General features: G+C 26.2%; 1 protein-coding gene across 6 annotated transcripts in view; it reads right to left on the bottom strand.

Annotated features, from left to right (window-relative positions):
• The window catches only part of LOC129976680 (E3 ubiquitin-protein ligase Arkadia-like), a 47,321-nt gene extending 29,918 nt beyond the window's left edge, over positions 1-17,403 (bottom strand). For 4 of the 6 annotated variants that reach the window (XM_056090380.1, XM_056090384.1, XM_056090378.1 and 1 more), the window contains exons 1-3: positions 17,284-17,359; positions 15,760-15,843; positions 4,094-4,637 (exon numbers count right to left, since the gene is read on the bottom strand). In XM_056090380.1, coding sequence (XP_055946355.1) covers positions 4,094-4,637; positions 15,760-15,786 — 571 coding nt within the window. In that variant the 5' untranslated portion in view covers positions 15,787-15,843; positions 17,284-17,359. Of the gene's footprint in view, positions 1-4,093; positions 4,638-15,759; positions 15,844-17,283 lie in introns of all 6 variants that reach the window. The other 2 variants (XM_056090379.1, XM_056090381.1) reach the window with 2 other exon arrangements.
• Positions 17,404-19,243: the final 1,840 nt, after the last annotated feature.

The raw sequence follows: 19,243 nt of genomic DNA, 5'->3' as shown, positions 1-19,243 counted from the left end.
TCTTCACTATTACCAACAATAATAAATGATTAAAACTAATTATTTTTCTAACATTATACAAATGTGAATATTTTTAAAAATTAATTGTTTTAAGAAAACAGTAATAATTTTTTTTAAAACACAACAGCCATATTTTTTCCATCTTTTCCAAGGATTACTACTAGCAAAGCAGCCATAATACCATGTCATAACAAAAAGTACAGTAAAAAAAAAATATCAAATGCAACTTTTACTTGGGGAAGAAACTTAATCTATTTTTTACTTTTAATTTGAAATGTGAAGACAGCTCTTTAAATTCCTTTTCTAAATACTGCCTTTTTTTTTTAACAGTGAGAGGAATTATTATATTTCAATTCAAAATAAACATCCAATACACAGAAATTTCAATTAACGAATCTTTTTAATCTCAGCTGCTTGTTTGGATCCATCGTAATTATGAAACAGCCATCTTTTTCTATCAACTGGTTTGCCAGGAATATTAGGCATGTTAATAGACATGATCATAATGATTCCCTCAAGAAAATATCTAATTTATCAAACTGAGACATGCTAAAACCAACATGTTTTGCTAGTAGTGATTATGTATATGTCTCAAAATCTTATTTTCTTTTTTAAAACATAACTCTCCAATTTACCTATCTTCTAAATTCCACAGTACCGTACCTCATTTTCTTAGCCTTCATGTAAGCTGAATAGATAATAAAAAGAATCCTTCTTTCTTAACTTTCAACAATGGAGGAAAAATCTCATGATTAAACAATTTATAAAAAATTAAACTTTAAATTATATTGGAACAATGAAATTTATTGTTGAAACTTAAAGCAAGAAATATTTCTTTTAAAGAATTGCCAAAATTTAGGTAGCATTTACACAACAATTAAGTTGGTATTAAAAAAATAATTTTTTAAATCTTAAAATCAGCTATATGCAATAACATTTTCAAACATAACTGCAAAAAACTCCACTGAAATTTTATTTAATAAATTAAAATTTTAAAAGATAATCTGATGTGCATGTCCCCATATACCTTATGTCAAATTTGGTAACTCCAAGACAAACAGTTTTTGTTAAGTTGAGGTTAATACATTCTCCATGAAATAGATTTTTAATAATAAATATGAAATTTTATCTGTACTAAATTAATTCAATTGTAACAAAATTTAAAATGTTCAATTGCAATATAAGAAATCAATTACTTTTTAAAGTTGTAACCTAAATCTTTCTCAAGGCTTATAATATTATCATTACACCGAGATTAATGCTTATTTTAATACAAACATGATTTCATGATAAAAGCATTTTCAAAAGACTAGTATTAAATTATACCAAGAAAACTTCAACACTAAAATTTCCTTTAAAAATATGTATATGTTCAATGCCTAAAGTTACACTATTAAAATAATTAACCTAATTTTGAATACATAAACTAGCAAATAATAATTGTTAATTTTACTTTAGTGCAATTATTTTGATTGGATAATTTCAAATATATACACCACCCATGTGTGTGTTAATGGTGGCAAAAACATGTAGACATTATTTGTAACAAAAACGAATTTTTAACTATCAAGAGACAAAAACTACTTCCATAAAAAAAACACATAATCAAGACATTTAACTTCATTATAAAATCTACTTATGGCATTTAAATTCATTTACAAATCAGTCATATTTGAATTCTACAGAATTATCAGTATAAAACAATTTTAGGATAAATAATTGCATAAATCTATTATGAGAGGGGGGCATATCATATCTGTGCATACCTGTATACACAAGGATACCTGAATACACCTATATCTTGTGCATGTCTGTATACCATATTTATACAATGCACTTAAGGGAAAAGGAAAGTTTGTAAGGATGCATGTTTGCATGCAAGGAAAGTTTAAGTTCTGCTAAATATCAATAGAAAAACAATAAAATGCCCTTAAATTAATAAGTAAATCTAGAATAAAATAAATTTGGAAATCTTCAGAATTCTAAAAATTATAATGGAAATTTGGCTCTCAGAATCTGTGCTGGAATTTCATACAAAATGAATGAAATTGCACATCTTAACGCAAGATAATATCTATCCACCTCAAAAAGCACATTCCAAATAAAAACATACAATGGATCAACAGATTTCTTAGTTTTGCTTACAGGTTGATACATATGTTGTATCACTAATCTATTAAGATTTTATTTGCCATGCAATGCCAAAATTTAAAATCTGGCAAAATCTTGTCCTAGATATTCCTTTTCTTTCTCTTACTTTATCACAATACACATGAAAGTTACAATATTAGCAAGGAAAGATAAGAATAGGTAGCACCACAGGTAGTTTAAAAAGATCTCAAACTTTTTCATTTAATGGTTTTAAAATATTTAAAAAAATCCATTTCTCTTCAAAAATGTTAGTATTGCTGAGCACTTAGTGATCTTGGACATTGCCTAGCCATAATATGAAGATTAACAGATATCAATTCAAAGCAATCTAGGGATGCCAATGTGTGAAACAAGGAGCAGCTTGAAAAAAAAAATCACAAAAAATATATTTTTAAAGACTTTGAAAACAATTTTCTATCCGAAGGAAGGGAGATGTGATGATTATTAGCTAACTAAACAATGTTTCACAATTGGACAAGAATATAATTTCCTAGGACTAGATTAGAAGATCATTCAAGTTAATAAAAAGAAAAAACAGTGAATGAAAATATGAAAATTTTCATGTACAAGAATAACAAAATGACATTTATTTTATTTAAGAATTTATTTTTTTCTAATTATCATAGATGTTTAGAAAAATGACTTTTTAATGAAAACTTTCAAATATTTCCTTTCAATTTTTTTAAATATTAATACTCAATTCTGATACATCTATGTATTTTTTTACATCAATCTTTAAATATCATCATTATAATAAATATCTTAATCATTTATAATATTAGAAGAGGGTCAAGAATGGCCTCGCAATTCTGTTTAAATAAAAATGTACTAATATATGTAACTAGGGCGATATCTAAATAAAGGTAAATCTTTTTACTCAAAAAATTGAAAAAATATTACAGGTAATACTAAGCATACAGAGAATATTTGAGTGATAAAACATAAAAAGGTTCAAATCTAATAAACAAACATCAGGAACTCAAAACTAAAAGGCTTAAAATAGTTAACTTCCAAATACAGAATATTTATTTGCCACATACACATATTTAAAAATAAGAATGGATATTGTTAAACAGAATACCAAAATTAAGAAAACCATATTTAAAATTATTTTTTCCGTTATATATTTATTTCAACTATAAGTATATGTTCATTCATAACTAACATTTAATTTAATAGCAAATAATAAAGATATGGTAAATCTTAAATTGATAAAACAGACATATTAAGATTTTTAATATGTCTAGGTAAGAAATATCAATAATACATTGATTAAAAATTATTCGTTATGCTTTGTTAAAATATTCATAGCTTAATCTATTGCTTATATAAACACATATAAAAAAAATTTAATTAAAACCTGCACATAAAAAAGAAATATCATTGTTTCTCATTATAAATATTTATATCGATATTGAAAGCAATATAACAGGAAAAAAATTATTTTTATCATTAATAAGCAACAATACTTAAATGAATTTTAGCGACAAATAAACGACTTTTAGAAAATAACTGATAAAAATTATATATAAATATTATATAATAATATATATAATAAATATTATATATAAGTAATAAATACAAACAGTATATATTTTTCTTTTGCCCTTATGAATCCAAAATTAAAATATTTTCCATCATCTAATCACTTCACAGTCAAATATGAAAATAATACTCACTCTCCAAAAAATTAGAATACATAATATTAAGATGAAGAAATGTAAAAAAAAGTATTATTTGAATTTTTTAGTATATTTTAAATGTTCCTTGATATCAATTAAAATTAGAGACTCGTTACTTTCTGCTTATAATTTACTCATCATAAGTAAATAACAGGAATGAAGAGATAAAAATTTAAAATTGTACTATTTATCCACTTTATCCATCTTTAAAAAAACAAAAAATAAAGTTCAAAGTTGGTTTTAAAAAGAGCCATACTCACCATTACTAACATCTGTAACCATTTCTACATTATTATTAGAATTCCATATATCTATATAGGTATGATCATGATTTGGAACAAGAGCAGTTACATTTTCAGGAGGCTGACCATTTGTTCTTAAACTGACAATATCAATGTCACTGTCACTATCCGTCGTGTCAACTATCAATTCAGGTGTTGCTGATTCAAACAGATGAAACAATTGATTTTCACTATTCACAAATCCCATAGCTCCACTTGCAACACTAGGCTCTGTATCAATGGCAATTTCTTCTTGAATCATTGGCGCTACACTCATTGTAGAAGAATTTTGAAAGTTTGAATCACTGTTCATCTCACATTGAACGGCCTGATCAGAAAAACTGGAGTTCTCTGCATAGAATGTGCATACACCAGCCTGTAGATTCTCCTCCAATGTTTGATTACTGATTTTTTTCTTTAAGCGAGGTGTTTCGATGGAGGTATCAAAGATCTTTTCACTTGTGCTGGGTTTGTTGATGTCCACAGTGTGTATTCCTATCTTTGTTGCCTTCATTCCTACATCCTGAAATTTTAAATAAAAATAAACATAAATCATACAAATTAAAATAACCAAGTACTAATAATTATTTTTTTAAATCTATATTTTAAAGAATATAAATAATTTTAAATTATTGTTATAGGTTAATTTTTAGAAGAATAAAATTACAAAACCTGCTAAAAAATGGAACTTAAATGCTTAAATGATAGCCTAAGATTTAACTTAAGAATTTTTACGATTAAGGAATGGAAAATGTTATCCATTGTATTTCAAGAATTAATACTTTACAGGGTTGCCACTCAAATCTGGAAAAAAATTTCCTGTTTTCTCTGTACTTATTCAAAATATGAGGAAATGCGTGAATAGCACTTATGTTATAACAAAATATGGTTTTAAGGATTAGAAAAAACAAGGAAAGGAAGCAACAATTTATTTCTAAACAGTATATTAAAAGAGAAAATTTCTATTTACATACAGAAGAAAAAACAATTTTATCTTTCTTTATTATCCAGAATTTATCTTTATAATCCAGAATTTAGCAAAACATTCATATATTAAGGGGGAGGGGGAATATATTACCTCTCATGCTCTTTAACTGTAAGTCATACAAAATTAAGGACTCGGATGAAATAAAAACACAAAACATTTTTGTTACGATATAAATCATTTAATTACTTCAAAAACATTACTAAGCAAAAATTTTTATTTATTCAATTTTGCCAATTCAAGTATTTGGGTAATAATTTCTGCAACATCTGCAGATTTTTTTAGCCTTCAGTTTCATGGAGCTAATGGACCTAATCCATAACAAATAAGGTATAACATTTTTGTGCCACCTAACATATGTTTTTTAGCTATTTCACTTTCATTGAACATATTATGTGAAAATATTTCCAATATATCATTGAATGTATTAAATGTCAAATGTGACCCAACAAATTTTAATGCCCATAAAAAATTCAGCTTTAAATGATTGTTCTTGAACTAAAAATTTCAGAAAATATTATTTTCAGGCATTAAATTAGATGTTTTTGGATTTAATGTGTCATCTTTTCCCTGTACTCCTTTTAGATACTAATTCCAACATCAATGATGACTCTTTGGAACTGACATGCAGTCTTGTATGTTTTCTTCTTTTGATATGACTAGTAAGTGCCTGTTTCCCCATATTACTTGGGTTTATTACCTTCTTACAAAGAGAGCAGTACACAATAAATGGATTTTGTGGAACTTCTAAAATCCATTCAGCAAAATCAGGATTGCTTTTTTTTATCCATCCAATTCGTATTCAATACAAAGTTTGAGCAACTCATTGTTTTTAAAAAAATTCTCTAATCTACTTTGAATAAGTGTAAAGTTTCTCAAATAATAACCAAACCATTCAATAAACTCAAATATGGTTGACTAAAACCCACTATGCTGCTCCTGCATAATGAATTTTGCTAATCCTGCCAGAGAAATGCCTTTTATTCTTTCATGCAGTTACAGAAGTCTTGTGCATTCTCATTAGTCGTGCAATTTGGGAATTTCATGGAAAAAGAATAACTGCCTCGCAAATCGAAACTGGACTGATCAATAAAAAAAAACAAGCTGACATAGAAAAGGGACGAGTTTTTACACAACTGCAAATGGTTTCGTTATGGGAAGCTATGACTATGATTTTTATTCTTGTAATTACACAATTGCAAATGGTTTCATTTTGGGAAGCTATGACTATCATTTTTATTCTTGCAATTACACAATTGCAAATGGTTTCGTTTTGGGAAGCTATGACTATGGTTTTCATTCTTGCAATCTTTAGAGATCAAAATTTTTTAGATGGCAAAAGAATAACAAAGAAACTTAAAATTCCCAGTATTTTTCCTATTTTCTTAAACAATTTTTAAATTCCTTGTGTTTTTCCAGTCTTCCCTATTCTCCTGGTGGTGTGGCAACCCTGCTTTATGAATTTTAATAAGAAATTCACTCTAAGATAGTTAGTTCAAAATCTTCTAGAATTTATATTAAATTATTAAAAAAGTAACAAAAATAAGAATTTTTTTTAATTGTGTGCAACTTAAATTAGAAAAAAAATCAAATTTAATTAAATTTTTGAATTCTAAATAGCTTTCTTTGCCAAGAATAATAATTAGACATAAAATAATTAATTATTAGACAAAATATTTAAAATAGTTATTTAGGCCTGAAAGAAACTCATCTCTAACATAAATATCATACATACATACATTATCTAATATTATCTAAACTAACATACATACATTATCTAATATTCTAAAAATTGTCCAAACCATTTCAAACTTTCTAAAATTATATCAGAGTAAGCATTTGAACAATGAAAGACTCCATGCAAATGAGAGAATGTGAACAAAAATAAAGTGCCCAGGCACAGTTATATGTTATAAATTAACATAATTATAAATTATTTTTATCTGCATTACAACCTCAATTATAGCATTAACATGAAGTCAAAATACAAGACACAACCTGTAGATATAAGAAATATTTTAATTTTTCATCAGTATCTAATTCAAATAAATATAATCTATTATCATTGGCTCACTGCTATTGAAATATAACTGTTCATAGCCATCTATCAACTACATGCAATGCTTTCAAATAATAAAAAAAAGGTCTTATTACATCTTATATGCATTACAAATCTGTGAACCCCGAATTAAAAATAAACTTATCAACCATTGTCTCAGTGATTTAAACTTTGGCTTTTTAAATATGGGTTATAACAATAAAGACTGAGTACAATACATGCAGCCATTTTACTTCAACTTTCACATCTACAAGCAAAAATCACCTCAAACAAATGTTTCAATAAATTTGGTTAATACCTGTTTTATACTAAAAATCCTGTATTAGCTATCATCAATTAGTAATTCATTTAAAATTATTTTTCAGTATTGAAAGAATAATAATTTCTTTTTTTCTGGAAGCATTCATCGATATAAATTAGAACAAACAGTTTAAGAAGCCATGATTTAAAATTTAACAAATGGAACTGAAAATACAAAAGAAAACAGTTATGCATGGAGACATAATATATATATATATATATATATATATATATATAGAGGAAATGTAACAATAAATTAATGATATATATAATTTAAAAATGGATTTCTATATTAATAATAAGTTAAATTTCTAAGTAAACAAAGGACTAAATAAATTTGATTTCAATCTCTATAACTATCAACAGCGTTCTTGAATCTGATAAAAACAATAAATTACATAACTGCCTATTTTATGTTAAATGATTGGCCATATTGTGAATATTAAATAAAAAGTAAATAATATTTACTTTTGATAAACATACTTACGTTAAATAATATTTGATAAAATATAGTAAAAATATTTAATTACAAACTAAAATAAGTACGTTTCATTAGAAATAAATATTAATTGTTAATGATTAAAGATATAAATTATTTAAATAATTTATATAATCATTTTTAATTTTAAAAGTTAAACTAAAATATATTATTTTTAATACAATATATGAATTAAAGTAATTAATCCCTGCAAATCTGTCATTCATAAATAAATATACCTTGACGAAACTGTCTAATATTTATATAAACCAATCGGCATTTTTACATCTAAAATTTCAAGAGCTTAACACACATAACTTTTGTTTTAAAAAAATCCAGCATAGCTTAAAAATTGAATCCATCATAATGCTTAGTATCACATAAGCAGGACATTTATCAAGGTTCTTAAGGATAATAAAAGAGTGCAAATAAAATGTAAACATGTTTTTATAATCACGAGAAAATGGTGAATTCTATTTTATGTCACTGCTGATTATTTAAAGACAGTGTATTTTTGTATTTTACTTTGTATTTTTCTTTAAGAACTTTATATGCCCGTACCAATTTAGAAGACCAATTTAGAAAATTAAAACGTACCAACAGAGGGAACAAAATAAGACATATGAAAAAATAGAGAAGTAGTTGTTAAGTAAATCCAGAATAATGGCCTTGCTTTTATTTTCAGAGTATCAAGATTAAGAAGACTTAGCAACACCAGATTTCCATAAAACTGATTCAGCTATATAAAAAATGCCTCATGTCTCCCATAAAATATTGTTACTGACATTATGTAAAATCCATATTGGCAATTAAAAAATCTGTAATAATAAAAATTTAATAAATTTTATATAAAGTTGACGAATAGAGTATTAAATCTACAAAATTGTACATTTAATATCCCTTGTTTGAAGAAGTATTTATAACTAATTTTTTTCTAAACCATAAACAATTTTTGAAAACAAATTTATTATTTTTGAGGGGGGGGGAGTGTTTTATTTTCTTAATGTTAACAGAATAATACAGAAATTAATTGGAATTGGATACAAAAGTTTAAAAAAATGAACATTCAAAGACAATCTTTTCTAAAATTAATACAATAAATAGAATACATATTCAGAGAATATGTAACAGGAAATACTAATTTAACCAAAGGAAATGCTTCATTCCAAAAATAATATTCCATGTGCTTCAGAACTATAATGCAACAGCCTTCCCCCCCCCCTCCATACATGCAACAGATAACAGGCCTTTAAAAAAAAGCTGAATAAATTCATAAAAGAAAAAATTAAATGGTAAGCAAATTCTTCACTGCAATAGAATGTAGCAAAATACAGGAATTTAATCTTTAAATCACACAAAAACTTCTGATTTAGACTCTTTGACTGCTATTTATGAATATAACAAGGATCTGAAATAATTTCCCATGAGAAACATTGGATTACAAAATAATGATTTTTCTTCAACTGCATTTTTAATAAAGTCTGACAGTTTATAAATATATGATGTGGTTGATTTTATTATTATTTATCCAATCATTCTCATTATTTATATTATCTTAATCCTTTCCAAAGCTATTTCCCTGTGTCCCATTTTTTTAATCTTTACTTCTACTTAAAGATAATCACCACTATTTAAAAAGAGATAAAGAAATAAATCAGGAAACATATAGCTTAAAGGAAAAAAAACCTGAAAATTACTATGTTTGTATAGTTCATAATTAGTTCAATAAAGATTTTTTTTTTTTTTTTTTCCCTGGACTGCATGAAGAAAGTTATTATTAAAATATCCAAAGCTATTTTTAAATTAGGAACAGTTTTTCTTCATCATTCATTTGGCCCTATTTTAAATTATCATTTTATACTTTAAACATCCAGTAAATTCTGCTTTTTTCAGCTACAGTTTAACTAAGCAATATTATGCAAGTCCTACTCAAAATGTTTTTCATTTCCTGCTATTGTAGCAAATCATGTAAACATTTCTTTTAAATACAGATATAACATACAATTTATCTAGCATTAATCAGCGACCTACAATGAGTTAATATTATACTAATACCAAAAATATGTTTTCTACTAACTTTTAACAATATGATATTGTTTGCAAATTAAGCTTAATTTATACTATGGAGATAGGCAAATAAAGGCAGCATGCATATGCAACACAGTAGTATTTTGAAGGCGTTGAGATATCAAAAAGAAAGGTCAAGTCCAATTGAGAATAATTTTTTCATGTCAAAAGCATGAACATTAAAAAATCACATACCAATCAATGATATTCCTATCAATAGGAAAATCATTTTTTAAATGGAAGATCAGATAAAAAAGATTAATGTAATTAAAAAACAAGCAGAAAAAGTTATTTGCCACTTTATTTAACATAAACTCTACCAATAATTATTTAAACAAAAAAATCAACTGGTATCATTTAATTCTATTTAAATTATCATTATTAAACAGAGAACCCTTCATAATCTTGCAATAATTGTACAGAACTATTAATACATAAATTATTTGTTCAAAAAGCAATGTTATTTTCAATAGTTCAATTCTAAGCAGAATGATAACAACCAAAAATCTGCCAAAATATTCATTTAAATCAATTAATATGTAGCTTATAAGAAACAGAGTGGAAAAAAATGAAAGCAAATATGAATAAAAATTAATTTTTTAATATGAAGAATACATGCAATTTATACTTTAATGAATGAATATATGAATTATTATTCATGATAACATTCATAAATATTGACATATTACTCAAATTTTGAACAATTATTATATATAGTTTTATGTAAATATTATGATAAAAATATCATTTTGCTTGAAGCTATTTCTATATAGTCTAATTTTAATACTTAAAAGCAGCACTTACTTTAATTTCCATTTTCATATTTTCAAGTGCAATTATCAACTAAAAGTCTATTATAACACTAATTATCTTTAATCTTCACTCTAAAAGAATTTAAAAAAAGAAGAAGCATTTTATAGAGAATAGCTTAATCAATATAATTCCAAAAAAGAATTTAACCATTTCATTAGATTAAAATAGTAATTTTTTTTTTCTTTTAGTGAAAATATGTATACAATTATTAAAAAATGTGAACTAATTCTAATAAATCAATATCATTACACCATTTTTCTCAACTATATATAGTATAAATATCAGCATATTTTTGTATGCATTCTAAATTGTATTAGAAGGTTGATCGCAAATCGAAAGGCCATAGTATTTAAATTACTAAAAACTTCTGGTAAGAATAAACATTTTACTCTTATTTCACCTTATTCAATTTAAGAATTTTAGATTTTCCATTATGATTGGAAGAACTTTCAACTGTGGATGTTTAATCTTTCATATTAATGAAATGCATTTTCATATTAATGAATATTTATCTGTTTATGGCACAATATAAACAGATTAAAGAATATATTCTGCTAAAAATTTTATCCTCTATTGAATGTCTCTGAACAGTTTTGAGAAATAATATAATATTCCAATATTTTCAATTAAAATAATTGTTTTAAAACATCCTATGAAAAATCTTATTAAATTTTTTCCTGAAATTCTCCCAAATAACTTGCAAAAATACTTGAACTAACAGAAAAACAGGTAAAAAGGCAGCGCATTTAAAAAATGCTTTTTTTCTTTTCAACTGAGCAGCAATAGTTAGCATTTTATTATTATTATTATTATTATTAGTCTTAATTTTTTTTAAGGTAAGTAACAAAAGTAAAAACATTAAGAAAAAATTATAAAAGTTCAGGAAATTTATAAAATGCTCATAAATGCTACTTTTGAAAATAGGAGCCTGCATAATAATGAGCAAACTAATTGTTTGTTTTTTCCCCCAAATTAGGTCATCTAAAGGCAACAGGGTCAGTATCTTACACATATACACAATTCATAAAATACTTAGTAATTCCTTAAATATGTTCCTTATTACATGGTCCACCAACTGTTAAAATCTAGAATAACCAACTTTTACAGAGCAGACAGCTGCGAGACGTACAGGAAGGGAATCAATTAGGTTCCTGAAAGTGTTTACTGGGATGTTGAGCCATGCCAATTCCAGTGCCATGGCCAGCTGTACTAAGTTATGCGAGTGAGGATCCATGGTACGAACAACCCGATCAAGGTGATCCCACAGATTCTCAATTGGGTTCAATTTCAGACAATTTACTGGCCAAGGGAGTACGGTAAACTGATCCTGGTGCTCTTCGAACCACGCACACACACTGCAAACTTTATGACACGTCACATTGTCGTGCTGGCAGATGCCCTCATCCTAAATAAAAACAATTCGCATGTAGGAGTGAACATGGTCTGTAAGGATAGATGCATACTTGTGTTGTTCCATCGTGCCTTTCACAATGATCAGTAGACCCAAAGAATACCACGGAAACATTCAGACCATACCGCTCCCTCCTCCAGCTCAGACTCTTCCAGCAATTGTTGCAGGGTGTTTGCTTTCAGATGTTTCATGCTGTATACGCCAACGTCCATCTGTCTAATGAGGCATAAAACATTATTCATCGAAAAAAGTCACCTGTCTCTACTCAGTAAAAGACCAGTTGTGGTATTGGCGTGCAAATTCCAGCCTTCACTGCCCATGAACAGCAGTCAGCATAGGTGCATTAATCAGGCATTTGTTGCGGAGGACCATATGTAACAATGTTCGCTGACCCGTCATTGTGGAGACACTGTTTGTAGCCACTTGGTTCATCTGAGCGGTCAGTTGCTCAACGATTGCATGTCTATTTGCCAGAACACATCTCTGCAGCCATCGTTCACTTCTGCCATCTATAGCCCATAATGCACCCCATTTGCCACATCGCTGATATTGGATTGTGCCATTTTGGTATACTTTTACCATAGTGGCCCGCCAACAGTTTATAAAATTAAATGTTTCGGAAATGCTTCCACCCTTGGCCCGAAAGCCAATGATCATGCAATTTTGGATGTCGATTAAATCGCTCCCTTTCTGAATAACTGCAAGAACTGAAATTTTTTTTCCCAAATCCTACAATACACTTTATATATCCACCAAATTAGCTGATAACATGTGGCTTTAACGCTGACGTCAAAAGTTGGCAGTGGTCACATTAATATGACTGGACTGTGTATATAAACATTATCTTAAAATATTTTTAAAAAAAGAATATCACAGATGAATAACCTGAAAATGTTTTATCAATATTTTTAAAGTAAAATGAAATTATTCTCAAAATAAGAATATCACTAATTTAATAATACCTCCCCCAAAAGTTTTTTTCAAAACAATGTTATTTTTACTTCATAATCTAAAAGATAATTTTAGATGTTGCATGCAACTTTTTCAATGTTTAGAAAGAATATTTTTAGATGTTTTAAAAAGTATATTTACCAATAAAAGAAAAATCAGCAAAAATTAGTATATAGTAAAATTATAACTAAGCAAAAAAAAGTAAAGTAGATAATAAAATTATTACATAAGTGAAAGTTTTATTATTAGTACATATTATATAATTTAACCATATACTTCAGTTGGAGGGGGGGGGGGGGGGGGGGGAATTTGAAATTTATTTATAAAAGAATATTTTTTCTTTAAATTTAAACTACAAGGCCCCTAAAATGCTTTAATGTTTATTTACTGATTGAATTACGGAATACACTTGAAATAAATAAAAGTCATAAATAAATGTATTTAATTGCTTTGATATAAATTCATAAATTTTGGCTTCGTCTTGATTAGTGCTTACGTAATATAGTGCAACCCACACACCCTTATGCTTAGAATTATGCCATGATTACCAAGTTCCATTATATAGAATGCAGTCATTTTGATAGTTTTGGATTGCATCTGGGGACCATAATAATACATAGGTACCACTTTTTCTATATTTTTCATAAAGAAGAAAAGATCACTCAGCGACGTATATGAAAATATTGTGTATTGATTTTAAAGTAAAATTTTCATAAAATTAATTTTTAAATTTCGTCTAAAATAACTAACATTTTGTTTCAAATAAAATATTTGGCTATGAAATGAACTGCTTACAGATATAAAACTAATAACTGTACTCTGATTATACAGCTAATAACCATATAGTGTTTTATATAAGTTTTCAGGCTGGATTCATTATATCTTTCTTTTTGGTTCTTTTGCTTTAAACTTAATATTTATTTCTAATACTAATAAGATATAACCAAATTAAAATAAATATAACTTATTTTGTGTCTTATAACTATACATAGATAACTTTTACTAGAATTTCAGTTTAGTTTCATTTCAAAGCGTAATTATGTTTCATAAAAAAATGGCTATCAAACTCAATTCCTTCACATTAATTCTCATTCAAAAATAAATACTTTAAAATGTTGTGGTCGTACAAAACTATATCTATTTATCAGTCAATGTACATTACAATTTTTTGTGGATGAAAAATCTAAAGAAGCACATTTCAGAAACTCTATTCCCTTGAAGACTTAATTACATTATATTTTTCTAGTTTTATAATTATACTACCCAAACATCATAAAAACTTTTAACTCTCTTTAAAAATTTTAAATATGTTTAAAAAATTTTCCAAAATTCCTAAGTTAAAAAACCTATATTTCGTAATTAAATTTCTTTAAAGGTACCACTAAATGTATTCAATTCATGCACTTTTACTATAAAGAAACCAGTACTTGCACATAGGAAAATATAATTATTTACATTATGATGAATGTCCTCTCCTCCCGACATCCAAAATACTACATTAATTAACCACATAAAACAATAAAATGTATATATTATACTGTGTGGGAAAACACTCAAGTATAATTAGAACAGTATGAAAAATGCATATGCTACAAATTCCATTGAATTTAGTACTAATAAAAAAATATTCAAAATTGCATCATATTAAATCTGTACCAAGTAATGAAAAAATGCTAATGCCATATGCTGATTTAAAAAATTTTATGACAGGAACATATGTAAATGAATAATTTTAAATACCATAAATTATTATAGCAAAAATATATCATTAAATCATTTTGTTGGAAAGTTAGAATGCTCATTTAGCTTTTAAAATTATTACATATTTAACAAATTGAAATGTCAAATTAACAACAAAGAGAACTAAGAATGTCAAAATTCATTCGAATAAACTCGCTAAATGTCTCTATGTTTAAAATGTCTTATGAATTGGTATGATAAAAAAAACTAAAGTACTAAATATTTGCTATGAAAAATAAAAGTCTATCAGCTGGCTGCATATCAGTTTTTTATTTAGTTATTCCATTTCACTTCTAAATAATAAGAACAATTATCTTAGAAGACCACACCCTAACAAATTAATAGCATTGCTCATAGCAATATTCAAACTAATTGCTCAACAATACTCAAACAACATTTTACATGAATAAATAATTCTTAAATTGGACAAACACTAGAAAAATATGAAGCTTTTTATATTATTCGGATGATATAAGTGGCAAGCTCAATCAATTTCATAATTCAAATATTTGTATAATGTTCATTCATAGTATAAGAGGGCATATCACAAAATAAACATATGTAGGTATAGTCTATCAAATAATTAAATTCTTCATATAAATTACTTTCAAAAACTCAAATTATATTACTTAAGTAAAAAAGTCTAAACCATAAATAATTTTGGATTTCTAATTAAAGTCAGTAAAAATAAAAAGACTACACTTTTTTTTATCTCAGAAAAAATGCAATAAGACAGATTAACCAATATGAACTAAATATTAGAAAGCCATATCAAATAAATAGTACTTCAACAAATAAACAAAAATATAATGCTTAAATAATAATAATAAATCTAACTCACTACTGAAAAACTTTTTTTTCTTTTCATAATTTTCCTGCTTTCATAATATTCTGGAATGGAATCGTAAGTTTAAAAAGCTTCAATCTAGGTTAAGAATTAAAAATACATAAAAAACTGATCAATAAACATAAATAAGTAAACAAACATTCCAGAAATTTAATTCACAAATAATTTAATTTCAACAAATTTCATATAATTTTCATCAGGTCTTCCTTGAAGGTTTAAATCTGCATTAACAAATATAAGGTAAAGATGTGATAAGAGATCATGACTAGATTTGGATGATAAGAAGTCATTAGAAAAAGCATAAACAAAAACTTTCACACAATTTGATAATAGAGTTCTTAAAATTAAAACCATTTACAGCAATAATAAAAATAAAAATATATAAAAATTAGAAATAAAGGAATTTAATTACTCAATGCAAACAATTTTAAAATAATACGTATAAAAAAGAAATGACATAATGAGTTGCATTTGAACTTATCACATTTTATACGAACCAGCATGAATATTGACACAATTCCTAAATATAAATATCACCAAAGTTCATTCAAAAAAATATAATTAATCTATATAAAAAAACTGAATTTCAAGAAAAAAAAATTTTATCTGTAAAGACAATATTGATTTTCCATCAGTTTCATAATAATTTTATATTATAGACTAATTATTAAGTTTTCAATCACAAATGCCAAAAGATTTAAAAAGAAACCCCCTTCCCCAAATTACTAAAATCTTATTTATAAGCAGTTTAAATAGACTAAAAACTGTAAGCTTTTAAGTCTGCATCAAAAAATATACTTGGTTATCACCATTAACATCAATTCAACTAAGTATTTTAATTTTGAGAATTCAAAGTTAATTCTCATGTTACTTTCGATATATGGATTCCGATGTAACAAAGTATTTATCAAAAAATATTAAAAAAAATAACTGTTTTTAAAGAAGAAAAGATTATTTTTTTCTTTAAACTGATAAAATTCACGATTCTGAGATGGCGAGAAATCACTCTTAATCATATTTACATTACTAGCATGAAAATTTCTTATTCTTTTTCTTTAAAAAAATTAACAATTCTCAAAAAACAGAAACATAGTATTAATATCGTATTTATATAAATCAAATTACAAGAATTCTGGAGATACTTTAATATCGAGATATATTTACAATTTCCATCGATGTTGATTTGCCATGCAAGAGTTGACAATCAATTTGACATTGTAAATAAACAAAAGTGCGAAACTAAAATTTAAAAATTCTTGCCCCCATTTTTTTTGTAAATATATCGTTATATAACAATGACAAAATCATAAATTAATTAGAATCCACGTATTCGCCTGTAGATGCAAGTTTATTATGACGCTTGTATTTCCCTGTGAGCGAAATCAGACGCCAACAATACATCTATAGGTCAATAAATCGCTTGCATTCTATTATGTAATTGTTTTCGAGGCATTGCGAAATCATAAAAAATTTAGTTAGTAATATCATAAGATAATATTCAAAAAGTAAGAAACTTACTATTTCTGATCCTGATTTAATTTTAAAAATAAATTTGATGGAAATTGAACAACATCATCCGCCATAACTGTTTTGGGAAACCCTCTACTATTTCTTCTTCTTCAGTAGGTCAATACAGTCTCATCATCATCATCATCGCCATACACATGTTGGCTTTGTAATAGTTTCAAAAATTTAATTTTATACGGAAATGATATTCTTATGCTTAAGCTGCTGTTTGTCAAAAATATTCTAAATAAACTAAACATTTTTCAATTTAAATATGTTTATTAGAATTTTATTTCTAACAGAGAAGGCATCTGATTATAGAATTGCAGGAAAAGAAGAGGTGTCTGTGTTCTATGTCCTGGGGTCTTATTTTTGAGATTTGCACTTTATGAAGCAAAATCGGCAACATCATAAAGGCATAATATTGCTCTAACTTCTAATCTTATATTTTACAAGTATAATTAGATTGCTATTTAGTTCTGAATTTTATTACAGAGAGAGAATTATGATATCTCAAAAAGGAACAAAATGCATACATTTCTTTACAGAACACCTGGACAATAGTGGAAAGTTAAAAATGACATTCAGATTTTTTTTTTTTTAATGTTTATATTTTATTTTTTAAAAATCGATTAATGTTACAATATGTATGTTTTTGTGATATTATTTTAAATTGATTTTGGTTCATAATGCTGAAGGCAGAAAAAATTTGAAATCAATTTTAAGGAAATAAAACTTTATCTATATCTATATCTATATCTATATCCATATCTATATCTATATCTTCTATATCTATATCTATACTTATAATAAAGCTCAATGTGTGTGTGTGTGTGTGTGTGTGTGTGTGTGTGTGTGTGTTGGCGCTCTACAGGCAAGGTCATTTGACATACAGCTATCAAATTTGGTACATGTACACCTTAGAGGTCGGGAATGTGCACCTGGGGTCCCTTTTTTTGAAATTTTAATTAGAATTTTAATTATTAATTAAAAACTAACTTTCCCGCCAAAAAAATCTTCCATTTTCCCCACCGCCAACTTTTTCGCCAAAAAAATCTTCTATTTTTCCCACCGCCAACTTCAATTTTTTTTTCTCCCAACAGAAATGAGGCTAGGGTTAACATTTTTCGGCGGAATTTTTCAAACGATTCTGTTTATTTTCTTAATGTTTTATGCATTTAAAATTAAACATTGTTAATTAATCCATGTTTCAGATTCATTCTGAAGTACTTTTGAATTAAAATAACACAGAATAAAGGAAATTAAAAATGTATAATCTGCATAGCGTTACCCCAACTGGCGTAGAAAAATTCACGCATCTGTGTTACCGGAGCTGGCGAAGAAAATTCACGCATGCGCATTTTGATTGTTGCCATGACAACCGTTATCAATGGTTGATTTAAATTATTTTTAGGTTAGTTGCATGCTTTTGTAAGTAAATTGTATTTATGTTAGTTATATATTTTTTGTATATGCTTATAGTTTTAAGTACATCGTTTTTTAAGTAGATTTTTTTAACCTGTTTTCAATGATTTAAATTATTTTTAGGTTAGTTGCATGCTTTTGTAATTAAATTGTATTTATGTTAGTTATATATTTTTTTGTATATGCTTATAGTTTTAAGTACATCGTTTTTAAAGTAGTTTTTTAAACCTGTTTTCGACCGATTATTTTAAACGATTCATTTTATTTTCTTAAAGTTTGATGCATTTAAAATTAAACATTATTAATGAATCGATCTGTTCATGATGAATCTGATAAAATTTTGTTGACAAATTCTTGAGATATTACATAACTTAAGAAAGATATTCTTTAGTGCCCATAAAGTTTAAACGCTCAGTGACTCTATTATCAGTATTCATATTATTAAAAAAAATGCTTTGTTTCAGTAAAAAATATTATATTAATTGCAGTTTAGTCATTTCCATTTTAATTTTAAGCATAAATTCTACCGGAACTAACAGAAAATTAG

The sequence above is a fragment of the Argiope bruennichi genome, chromosome 7 (genome assembly GCF_947563725.1).
Source record: "Argiope bruennichi chromosome 7, qqArgBrue1.1, whole genome shotgun sequence".
Classification (NCBI taxonomy): Eukaryota; Metazoa; Arthropoda; class Arachnida; order Araneae; family Araneidae; genus Argiope; species Argiope bruennichi.
Note: the sequence above shows the minus strand (reverse complement) of the source record. Positions and strands in the feature narration are given on the sequence as shown.